Source organism: Gracilinanus agilis, chromosome 6 (assembly GCF_016433145.1).
Source record: "Gracilinanus agilis isolate LMUSP501 chromosome 6, AgileGrace, whole genome shotgun sequence".
Taxonomy (NCBI): Eukaryota; Metazoa; Chordata; class Mammalia; order Didelphimorphia; family Didelphidae; genus Gracilinanus; species Gracilinanus agilis.
In genome coordinates, this window is record NC_058135.1 from 35,244,627 (window position 1) to 35,257,875 (window position 13,249).

Consider the following 13,249-nt stretch of genomic DNA (forward strand, 5'->3'; position numbering starts at 1 on the left):
GAACTTAAGACAGGATAGATGAAAGGATTTGGATGTGGTCAAAAAAGGAGCAATTACATGGCAGGTGACTGATGGCTGAAATAAGTAGGTTGTTGATAGTAGTAGAGAATTGGCTGTGTGAATCAAGTTTCCATGAAACTGCAAACAATGAAAAGGTGTCTCAAAAGGCCTGGTACTGGAAGGGATGCCACACTGACAGCTGAGAGAGCAAAGGACTCAAGATTAACTTGAAGTCCTTTCTACTGGATCATGGGGCCAAAAGTTCAAGCAAGAAGGGGCTCCAGACACAAAACTAAAAGTATAGAAGACTGGGAAATGGTAGGTTTCAGGTGGATGGGGATAACACTGAGATGCAAAAAGAGGTAATATGCAAACTTCATCTCTGGGGTGGGGGAAAGCGGATATAAATCTGCCAGCTACTTTTACTGGGCTCTATACTTTCTCAAAGACCATACGACAGCAAATGCCACTTATTTCCCCCTTTAAATGTTCAGTATCTGGGGTAATGGTAGTAGGGCGTTTATGCCAAATATTTGGGTAAGAAGTGACTGGCACTGTCTTCACATGGACTTCATCAATAATATACCCAAATACCAATGAATAGAGGGCAACCAGAAAGTAACAAACAAGTAGGGTTCTAATGAGATTTGAAGACCCTACTACTTCTATCCCTGGCAACATGTGTAAATCTAGTGAATTCATGGCCTGTGGTTCCCACATTTCTTACTCCGCATGTGGTAGTTTTGCTCAAAAGGCTTTGTACAGTCTTTTTTTAACAGCAATACCAACAACAAGCATAAAATATTCTTTTTGCACCTCCCATAATCCCACCCAAAGGTACACGATTACTTAGAAACATCCTAAAGCACTGAAAGGGCCACAGATGATGGGCATAGCAATGCTGGGTTTTGTTTCTTCCTAGTTTTTCAATAGAAAAGGTATTCTAATAGGGCATGCTATTAGGCCAGTCTTTCACTTATGTGGTAGGGCTGACGGACTCTCCACCACATTCTCTGCATAGTGATTTATCATGTAGGTCATGATAAATCCCTCCCCACCCCCTACTTTAAGTCTGATTTTGAGGCAAAAGAACTTTATTTTACTTCTGTCCAAGGCTGTGTTAGGAGTATCAGCAAAAGGAAAGTTCTACCTCTTTACAGTGAAGAGGGAAGATTTTTCAAGTAATGGTCTAGTCTTTCAACTCACCATTACTTTTTATCACTTTAGTAAAACATAGAATTGTTGCCGCTTATTAACTAATAACTTTTAAAAATAGTTGTTAATATCTATGTTACATTTGTAAAGGATTTTAAACATTTTGTTGGTTTTTTGTTTTTCCCAGGACAACTGCAAAGTTGTTCTCCATTTCAACCCCATTTTATAGATGAGGCTGAAGTGATTTGTCAAGGGGAATGTTATTAAATAGCTGAGGAAGGTCTTTGACTTGGGTCTCCAAGAGCTCAAAACCTAACATTTTTGCTGCAAAATAACCAATATGATTTGTATTTATATTATGAAAAAATGCCTACATGAAATGAAGGAACACTCTTAATGCAAGACAGCCAGTCCCCAATAGCATAGTCTTTTCTTTCCCACCCAGAACCTCTTCAGAAATAAAGATTGCTAACTACAACATTGTCCCACCATCTGGCTTTTCTGCAGTTCCCAAACCCATCCATTTGCAATGTCCAGAGGGCTGGATCATGGCCTGAAAAGGAACAGAGACCACCCACAGAAAAAGAGAAGCAAAAAATGAAGACAAAGAGTGTGCAGTTGCAAAATGGCCATTTATTGCCTACAGGGGTGAGGAAAGGGCAGGGACAGAAAGGGAAAGTACACAGGTGCAAGGAGACAAGCAGATATTTACCCCTAGACAGCATGTGTGAGCAGTACCCAATCTCCAAAATGGAAAAAAAAGTAGTTTTGTGATTTGACATAGTAGTTAAGGTTCATAAGCACCTCCCTTCTGAGCTGCCACAAGATTTCAAAGGCAGGACTGCTTTGTTTAGTCATTTTTCACATTAATAAAAAAATACCAACACCCAACTGTGTCCTCCTGCACGCACAAGTTGTACAGTGTCTACTGTGAAAAATACCTTGGCTGAGCAGCGTGGTCAATAGTTTCCAGACCTCATCAACTGGACAAATGTAATAAATAGAAAAATAAAGCAGCTGGTGATTTGAGTCTGAGAGTGTCCAACAAAAAAGTAGAAACACTGTTCCTCCAGGGATGACACTTAGTACTGAAATGATAACCATTCTGTTAAACAGAGAAAAATCAGCAAGCTATAATTACATGGCACTTCATTCAACTTTATTTTCACCTTTTTTTTTTTAAAAGAAAAGCTAACATTTAAAACATTACTAGTACATTTTATGACAAGTTTGGGGCTTTTCTTTTCCCTAAAATTCAAAGCAGAGATTTAAAAATCTTTTAGATTTTTCCCCCTTTATTATGGAATACTAGGTCAGTAGAATCTGCAAGTGCTTTGACAATATTAAAAACAAATGAAAAACTTTACTCAGTTCTAAACTTCTGTGCTTGGCCTTCCAACCATTAACTACCATAGTCACACAATACTTTGCAATCCACAGAAATGACTCAGTTGTGCACAACATGAATTCTTCATTGCTAAGCAATGAAAAAGAAAGGTCCCCTTCCCCCTCACTCTGAAATGGTTAAGAAGGTGGAGAGGCCAGCATCATGGGGACAGTCTGTTGGCACTTATTTTGAGTTGGAAAATAGAGGGAAAAAGCTGATTTATGGTTAAGTTTTTCCAGTGCCCTCGCCTTTTCAGCAAAAAAATAAAAATAAAAAATAAAAAATACACTCATACCAAAAAAGCAAAAACAATAATAATTTAAAAATCAAACATTCATTGCTATCAAAATTCTACCAATAATCCCTACAGAAATCTACTCTTCGGCTTCTCCTAAATGCAAGAAGATTGCCTGCATTTGGACAACTGTACGAATGCCCATAGTGCACTTCTCAGTGCTGCTGGTGTTGAAGAAATTGCCACTCACAACACTGAACAATCCTGGATCCCAGTGTGCAGTAAATGCAGCAGTCCAGATGCAGGGCTATGGGGGCTGAAAACACGAAACCCTCCCCCCTCCCACCCTCCACCCACCCCAGCCAGCAAAGCACTGCTTAGGGATTTCACAGGTAGGAAATATATTTAAGCAAGTTAAGCAAGAGAAAGGGTAGTGTAGTTTCCAGTGAATATAAACTAGACACTATTTCACACACTGAAAAGCTAAACGATATATCTAGACTGCCCAGTAAGAAGCAAAGCCAAAGCGTATTAACACATCACCACTGCCAACCATATAAATCCAGAAAAATCACAAGCAAATTAAGGAAACATGGCACAAAACAACAGTAAATATTAAAAAGAAAAACCTCACACTATTAAGTAAAAAAGGTTTTAAAGGCAAAAAAGAAGCAACAAGTGTCACTTTTAGAAAGGGCCACCATGATTCTTACTCAGAGATACAAAGAAGGCTATTATTTAAAAGCTTGGGAATAATTTTAACAACACCAACAACTAAATACTAGAAGCAGGAGCCATTCTGACTTCTGAACAGTTCTGTAAGGTTCCACAAGGTAACCCAAAGAATCATATCACTTGGCACATTCTGCCATTGCTTAGACTCCTAATTCCCCATGATATCCACCAGGCCATTTAGTTTGTTCATGAAAACCTCAATCTCTAGTTCCAACTGTTTTTGAGTGTCATGTATGCTATTAATAATTTCTGGTAGGCACAATTAATAGTGAAAAAATGTTTTGGTCTCAGAAATGTTTCACTATGGTTAGGATTATTTCTATAAACTTGAAGTCTTCTATTGACATCAACAAGAGTTATTAATTTTAAGAATTCACGACTGCCTCCTTAAATTATCTAGCTTACCTCTCCAGGATTCTATTTTACACTTCTCCTGAAAGACCTGCCTAATTGACTCCCAGATATGTTGTATAAGTAAGGGAGTTGGGGGGGGGGGGGGGTGAGTGAAATGCTTTTCCTTAGTCATGCCTACTTGTAACAGCCCTTATTTTTTTCTAATTACTGAAAACTCAGATTAAGTTACAAGAGACCAGAAAGGGATCTTTAATATTAACATCAGGGTTTTCTTCTGAAAATTTAAAAAAAAAAAAAAAAGATATCCTACTTTACTAAAAAGGCAGAATATTCTTGTTGTGTTGCTTTGAAACAAATCAAACACAAGATGAGTTTAATCATGCACTAATTTGTTGTTTCCAATTTGAAAAACTGGGTTCTCAGAGCTCTAAGAAAATTAATTCAAATCACTTTTCGATAATATTTTTAGATTTTTCTAATTATGGGATAATGAAAAATTTTCTATATTGGCAATCAAATAAACAAACTATATTTTAATATTTGTTCTTCAGATATGAGAGCTATATACCAGCATACTGAATAAAATAGATGAAAGTTTTCTTAGAAGGGGTGTGTAAAAATATCTATGAAAAGTACACATTCACTCAGGGTCCATTTTGGTCCAAACTTTGCTTTCTTATGATGTCCAAACCTTCAAGAGAGATTCCTGTGACTATGCTAATGAATCATTAGCCTATTTTGAAATAATGTAAAAATGCCAACATACTTCAAAAATTTAAATTTTACACATTTAAATGCATAAATAAATTATACTGTTTAAAGAAAAAACCTAAAACATGACTTGATTAGGCATCATTTTTATGATTTATTAACACTGTCCATCTATACTTTTTCCTGTGCTCCTCAGCTATCTGACTGCTGTAATTAAATATGATGCATTAGTGATTTCAGAGACTTTAGAAATGCCAATTTCAAATTTTACTTATTTGGTATACATTTATTAGATATGATTTTAAATGGAACATTATATTTATAAGCTTTCTGGTTTTATGTGTGCCATCCTCTACCCAACAAAGTCACTAAGGAACCAAGTGATATGAGTCTTTATTATCTTCCCTTCATTCTTTTGTGATTTAGGATTCCCAGGAGTTAGGGTCAAGAACTGGAACTTTATATTTTGGAAAACTAAAATACCAACACACAGTGGCTTCTAACACATTTACAAAGGATGCTTGTTAATAAAATTAAATATCTGCTTGTGAAAGGAATTTTAAAAAGAGAAGCTTAGAACAAGGCAAACTGGGTAGGGGGGGTGAAGGAGCTGGTCTCAGAACGCATTGTGCCATACCTGACTTCAATGTGTGATATCAAATGCTCACCCTCCTTACATCAAAATAATGAAATGAAAATATTTAGCTACTTCATACAAAATTGTTTTTTACATAAAACATCATAAATCTGTAACAGATTTTCTATATCGAATTTTAAAAAGTTGCCTATATAGAATGGTGTTGGGATTCTTTTCTCTGCTTGCTTTTAGGCAGTGCTGTTGCTTAAAAGTTGACACCAGGCACATTTTTAAAAAACAAAGTCAACAAGCAAGGAGCAGTATAAGGACTTGAGCCATTTTCAGATGTCAGTCCTGAGGATGCTGCAATATTCCCCATTAACAATGAGTAAAGCTATGAGGTGGGCAATGGTGCCCAATAAGTTAGATGATGCTACATGCTCTTGAATGACCAATGATGGCAAATGGTACAATTTCCCCTTCTCCCAAACACTGCTTTCAATCTTTAAAGAACACAGATTTCCACTAGATCGAGTTTGAAATCACATCTGACAACTTAAAATAGCATAAATCACAAACCAAAAAACGCCCCAATTTTTTCATCTTTCAAAAGATATGCAGCTCCACGGCATTAAGCTCATTTATTTGAAAAACTGGAAAGCATATGAGTGTATATTTCACTTCTAGAGGATATACACATTTTGTCATTTTCTCTTCTTTTGCACTAGATACTGTCAAAGATCCAAAGGGCCTACATTTTATTTTAGTAAGACAACATTGAGGACAGCAGCTTTTCTGATCACCTGAACAGGTAGCTCAAAACAGATACTACTCCTTTTACAAAGGGTTTGTGGACGAGGGCTAAAGGGAAACCATACACATGAAGTTTGGGACATAGAGTCCCAAGGGCATGTGCACCACCAAAAACATAACACAATTTACCCATTTCAACATGAGTTGCTACACATCTACTCAAACCATGTTAAAAATTACACAAGATAACAAATGGTTTGAATGAGTGCATTTGGAAGCAGAGAGAACCCAATTACACACCTTCCTGCAACAGAGTGCCTCAGTCATACACAAAATAAACTTAAGCTGTTTACAATGTTTCCCAGTTTTTTATTATTTTCCCCATAACATTTAACTATTAAAAAAGTTTATTATTAATAAATGGGCTCCTCTGTGGTTCATATACAATCATAGGTGAACGTTAAATTCCATTTTATACAAACATCTCAAAAATATTGGGAGTGAAGTATGGTAGGAAATATTGCTCACATTGCTAATTAACATGCGTATATGAAAGGAGGAAAATGTTTTGTTAGTGCATACCTCCAGAGCAGAAAAGCCACCCAAAACAAAGTACGAGATACAGGAGCTGATTAAAAAAGGCAATGTCCACAAAATTAAGTTTTTCATGCTATTCTACTTTCCAGTACTATACTTTAGTTACTCTCAAATTACTTGCATGGCTAAGATGTTGAATGATTGAGGTATATAAGAAGGGATACCTGGAAAATCTGTTATCTTAAGGATTTTTTTTTGGCGCTATAACATTTTTAAAATAATATTTTATTTACATCAAACTTCACTCAACTACAATGATGTCCAATTTTAATAGATGACAGACAACGCCTCTATGACTAGGCACTTTTGAAAGGGGAGTTTAGGTTTCAGTAAAATCATCCAATGCAATCCCACAGATGACATCACATAATCCCACCAACCCTATGCCCACAAAAATAAACCCACCAGGGAATAATATTTTATATAGCCTGATTAATTTACTATAGATGAAATTATTATAAGACAAAGGAAATGCATCATTTCAAGACTAATAAAACAGCCTAAGATATCAGATCTGTAAGAAACAAATTGTATATATTTAAAACTAATTAATTTAAATTTTTGACCTACATGCTTGCATATGGAGACAAATATAGGCTATTTTAAAGTTTCACTCACATAATGGAAAATTTTGTTTAATAAAAATATCACATTCTGAGACTAGAAACAGTAAAGTGCATGAAAAGTTTAAAATATAAATTTTAGGAAACTCTTATAGCAGCAAAAAAGCAGAATAAAGAAAAACTTAAAAACACAGACACGACCTTTTCCTATTACTGTGCCATAATTAACATCAAGCAGCCAACTAATCCCACCCACCCACCCAAAATTGCATTATGTTTACTGCCTCTTGAGGCACAGGTATTTCCACCACCTGGGCATAAAATAACACATTTAAAGAGCATCAACAGTCAGGAATGAACCAGTAGCTTCTTAATCCAACCCTGACAGAGAACAGAAACAAGGAGTAAAAGCATATGATGGCTATTTGGCAGCTAGGGTCAGGAAAAATAATCTAAGGAATGGTATTGAGCTACTCCCTGTTGAATATTTCCCCATATCTTTCTTAACCCAAAGTGGTCAGCTGGCAACTGCTTCATTAATATATATGCACACCCTAAGAAGCACTCAACATTCTTGTGATTGTACCTTTATCCCCCTTAAACTGGGGTCTTCTGGTTGGGTCAGGGAGAGGGCCTATAGGTCACATTGGCAACAATTTTGTCACTCTAGGTCAACTATGCAGCAAGCAGGCAAGGAAAAAATTGGATATTAAGACAAAAACTGTCATCTAGTGGAAGTATGCACTTCAATTTCAAATACATCAAAAATTTTTTCAAGCTATGTGGCAATGACTATTTCCCACTGTTTCCCAAATAATAATGTGGAGACGGCTCTTCGGGGTTTCACCAAGAACTGTATAACTGATGAGGGGGGTTTTTGCTTGTGTTCTTCCCAAAATGCCAGGTTTGCCCAACAAAACACTGTACTATCAACTATCAATTAAGCGCTTTCTTTTCAAAGCGTGTATTTGTGTGTAGAAATCTAGTCATACAGATAGACATGTACATACATGTAATCCAATTATGTATGTATGTGTGACTTACTAATGCGCAGTAATCTGAGAGGCAAACCAGTTTGCAATAAAGGAGAACAAGCATTTCCTTGCAAGATAAACCAATCAATTTTTAAATTTTCTTATTGTAATTAAAATAAAACATTTTATTTTAAAAGATGGATAGCTCATTTTTGTATAATTAGGCAGAAAATGCATCTGGGAGCAATAAATACATATTGTTGGACCTTCAACTGATCATTTCTCCACTATGAAAGCTAACTCTTTGAATAAGAAACAGGTCCAATATTTAAAATACACTAAATTAGAAACGCAGAAAGGGAGCAATACTTTGGTTCCAGCCCTAGTGCCAAATAATACCAATATGCACCAAAATGTGCAAAATCTTATAGCAAACACATAATGAAAGGAGCCTGAAGAAGCAGCTTAAGGATGGCCATACTTCACTCCTACATACTTTGATTTACAACTGTACAGGTCCATAGCAACAGATCCCCGGCACTGCGGGGCTGGACTCCACTACCTCCTATTGGGCAAGTGAACACCATTGACAAGAGGCAGGAGTGGAGGATGGAGTTCAAGTTGTGTTAACAGTGAGAAGTGGTCTGAAGGTATGTGAGGGTGTGGACACCCAGTGATGTTGTTCTCAACCAGCCACTGAGGATCTAAAGGCCCCAGGACACCAAGGACGTTCATATGAGTCTTGGAATAGAAAATGTAGTCAATCACACCCTGTAAAGAGATGGGGGGGTAGGGTGAGGGAGGGGACAAAAACAGGCTTTGAAATGAAATCAATAAGATACAAACAAAAACAATACACAATTCTTAAAAATCTATCAATGAAATAAGCTAGGTTTATGGAATCTGCTTTTTGAGCATAAGAGGCCAAACACATTTCAAATTCTTCATTGGGGACTATAAAGTTAGAGTAACAATTTGTGGAGTCAATATTTAAAAAATAATACCAAATTTACAAGCACTAAAATTTACACTCAGACAAGGTATCTTCAGAAACTGGGTCTGTCTAGGTATGTCTAAGTACATCTATACTTGTTCAGCCTGGCTAGGGGAAATAGTACATTTGTTTTTTAAAATTAACTAATTAAAAACAACAAACCAAAACAAAAGAACAAATTCCTTTCTAAAAATTATATAGAATTTCTAAGTCCAGATCTAGTTTTCACACCCCCTAGATGGAGAATGTGTCAGCTGCCTCAGGTCATCAGATCCATAGTCTTTCCACTTTACCACACTACTGACCACACAGCACAGTGAAGTCATTAACCAGGCTTGTTCAGATGAATGAATAAAAACAAAATTTACCGTTGTGAAAATAAATGTGGGTTTGAAATTATGGCTTCCAACAAGAAGCCTAAACAGCTCTATTTCCTAAAAATATGCTCCTCAAACATGGGGAACTCAATCTGCACTATCAATTGCAATGTCTCTGGCATATTGCTATGAATATATTCTGGCCCAATGTGCTTAGAACTTCTTGATTCAGACATGGACAGAGAGCAGGGCACACAACTAGTTGGGGACTGAGCTTTCAGACACAAGGATCATCCTTGCCCTTTCTGAAGAAAGAGTTCATTACAATCTGTTTCTATAGCTAAGTGACATGTTCCATCCAATACATGCCCTTCTCTCTTTTCTAATAATTGCCAAGACCTTCCACTTCTCCATTCCTACTGCCCCCAATCCTAAAAGGCTCCATCCTCAACCTCTTGGCTTCCTTAAAGGTCCAAATTAAATGCCATCATTAGAAAGACTTTCCCATTCTTAATTATAGTACCTTTCATCTATTATTGTATTATATCCAGTCTATAGCTTATTTATCTGCTTTGGACCACTCCCTGCCCCCATTAGACAATGAGCTTCTTGAGGACAAGAACAGTCTTTTTTTCATACACTGGGTGCTTTGTGAATGGTGATTTGCTTTTTTGAAAGAGTGCTTGACAGAGTCAACGTTTGAGTTCTACCTTAATCTCTCTGTCTAACTTTCCTCTTCTGAAAATGGTGATAATAGTACAAACTTCCCAGGATTTAGTGAGACTAGAATGAAATTAATTTATGTAAATTTAAATGTACTATAGAAATGTTAGCTATCGTCATTAGATATTGTGTGCATAAAAAGTTCAATGACAGGATCTATCATCATAGCCAGAGACAACTAAATGAAAACTTCTCACTATCATGCGACTGTGGAGATAATTTTATAAAATGCCTAACAGTTCTTCCTGGGCCTATTTGCAAAAGGAGAGAAGATTTTTTTCCCAAATGAAAATGAATACAATACAACCAGCTATATATCTTTCTCTGCCATTCTACTAAAAAGATTTTCTAACCTTCGATTTCAATCTGCTATTTGGTTCTTTGGCAAAGACTGCTGGCTTTTTGTTTGGTGAGTGTTAAGACAAGTATTTTCACAACAATGATCTAATTAAAATAAATTACATTTGCACTATCTTGGAAAGGCTGGGATCACAAAACTTGTTCTTTGTTTCAGGTATTCTTGGCAAAAATCCTGAAATGGTTTTTCATTTCCTTCTCTAGTTCATTTTGCAGATAAAGAAACTGAGGCAAACAGGGTTAAGGGAGTTGCCCAGAATCATCCAACCAAGTAAATGTCTGAAGCAGAAAAATTGGCCCAACTTTACTCTAATTGCAAACAAAGCCATTAAAAAGTATATCCTAAAACTATTTGATGATCTGTCATTGTGGTTAATAGCTCTCTGTACTGCATCTATTCCACAGAAAATCTATGACATAAGGCATTACAAAGGTGGAATAAGCAATAAGGACAGATTTGAATTTGATATCCTTTTCAAATGGGGAGAATAAATGGCAAAAAATAAAATGGCTATATAGCAGGACTCACTTAATTCAGAAATCACTTTTCTTCTTTTCAACATTGTTATGCTGGACTATGTCTCAACTTTTCCCACACTTTCTTTTTTAACCCGCCCCTACCAGGTTAGGGCTTTCCAAGAATATACTTTCATTGTCATTTACAGATCTAATAAGAACTATAGATCGACTGAAGTATGAATATGCTGGAAAAGAGAACTTCAGGGTTAGAGAAGTGAAAGGACAATGAAGTCATGGAAAGCTCATTATCCAAGAAAATTTTCTGTGATATAATCTCTTCTACATATAGCTATAAAAAAACAAGAATCTCTCAACCCCAATGTATACATTCAAGGAATCATATATGAAATAATCTGCTAATGCCCTTGTTTTAGTTGAAAGATTATTAGGAAGTAAAAGTGCTCTCATTTTAAGGGAAGAGATACCATATCAATACATTTGAGTCCCATCTAGCTTTATTAAATGTTTGTTGCCCTCCTCATTTAGGCCAACTTTGAGAACAGAGGGGAAGCACAAACAACAAAAAACGGGCAATTGACTGGAGATCATGGTTTCTCAAGTTCTATCACAAAATGTGTTGTAAAACAGAACTGAAAAAGGCCTCCTACGATTAGACATCCTAAGACTGTGTCAGGATTTATATTACTAAATTGTTCATTCTTCAACTTAGGACTTTCTACTATCCTATCAGGATTGGGGCTACTTTAAATTTGAGCAACTAAAGGTTCAGAAGGCTCAGTCATTCCTTGCAACATCCTTGGCTGGACTCATAAAACATTTCTAATTTCTGGAATTTTTATTACAAACTAGTCATTCATGATATGAAATTAAAGTTTTTAAGATGCAAAATCTTGATTTGCAGGACATATGCTTAGAATGATGATAAATAATCCCATGCCAACTCCAAATTTATCACTCACTTTGAAGTCAAAAGTGTAATTTGTGTAAGGCATCAAGTTATTTTCATAGGCGCTCTGGAGCTGGAAGCCATGTGTGATTCTTCCTTCCGAGGTACCATTTTTCCCACTGCAGCTGAAGTTCATTAGACACTCATTATAGCGCAGCTCCTTAAAGTCCTTGTGGTTGTCAGCCACTCCTCCACTGCTCAAGTACTCGACAACACCTGATGGCAGGAAAGATAAAAGATGACCCCATTTGTCATTTCTGTCCTTTTACAAGGAACTGCACCTCCCAATATTCATTGGGATCTTGATCCAATGGTTTCAGGGGAGTCTGTTCAAAGCAACTCTTGGGAATAGCTAGCAGGTTTCTACAGGTGTCACCAAGCAAGGTGTCATTCTGTAATAAAGCTAACAAAATGATGCTCACTTGGCCTTCATTCCCAATTTCTCAGACTTTTGCTGGAAAAATACCTCTTAGGAGATTAAAATACTCTATAATCTCCTAATTCCCACTAATATATTCTGGTACTCATGAATCATAAAGATGTAAAACACCCAGAAATTATCTACTCAAAAAATTCTGCAGCAAGGAAGGTTTTTTTTGTTTCTTGAAGCCTAAGAAACAAAACTATTTTTTTCCTAACATTATCCAGCAACATTTTGTAATGACATCCATTATATTAGCAATCTTATAGACTAGATTACGTAGGAAACGAGAACTCTACATTTCCCTCAAATACTTACGATTTACCTTCTGTTGGGGGGGAAAAAAAAAGCCAAAAAGTGGAATAGGGTGGAGAACTTAAATAGGATCAATAGAATTACTTTCAAAGATTTTTTGTTAAAAAAAAAAACAAAAAAACAAAAACAAAAACAGAACAGTGTTGAACAGTAATGAAAAATTAAAAAGAAAACATAAATTTATTATTGCTTTGCTTTTTGATTTAAAGAATCTGCATGCACAGAGACCAGCTATATTACAGATATAATTCTGCTGAACAGCAAAAAAACGGTACCATATTTGGCTCTAACATTTGATAAATATCAACAATAATATATAATTGGATGATTTTATACTTATTAAGTTACTGTCAAAAAGCACCAACACCAAAAATAAATGAGTGAATGAATGCAAGTGCTGGTGTGAGTATAATGATACTAGATAGAAATGTTCATCAACAAAACCATCATATTTAAACTCTCCACATTTAAATTTTAATCCTTAAAATAAATTATTTATTAAGAAGAACAAATCAAACTATTTAAAAGTTTTTATATTGCTTTACAGGAGAAAATAAAAAATGTTTTATTACCGTAGCACAAAATTTTCTTAATAAACAGCACTCTGATTTAAAAGTAGTCAAAAGTTAATGCTAAATTATGCCAGAGTTAAATG

General features: G+C 35.8%; 1 protein-coding gene across 1 annotated transcript in view; it reads right to left on the minus strand.

Moving 5' to 3' along the window:
* Nucleotides 1-1,768: 1,768 nt before the first annotated feature.
* The window catches only part of CNOT6L (CCR4-NOT transcription complex subunit 6 like), a 76,316-nt gene continuing 64,835 nt past the window's right edge, over nucleotides 1,769-13,249 (minus strand). Inside the window, 3 exon segments of the mRNA XM_044682169.1 lie at nucleotides 1,769-2,181; nucleotides 2,183-2,260; nucleotides 11,872-12,074. Of these exon segments, the coding sequence (XP_044538104.1) occupies nucleotides 2,017-2,181; nucleotides 2,183-2,260; nucleotides 11,872-12,074 (446 nt within the window). The 3' untranslated portion in view covers nucleotides 1,769-2,016.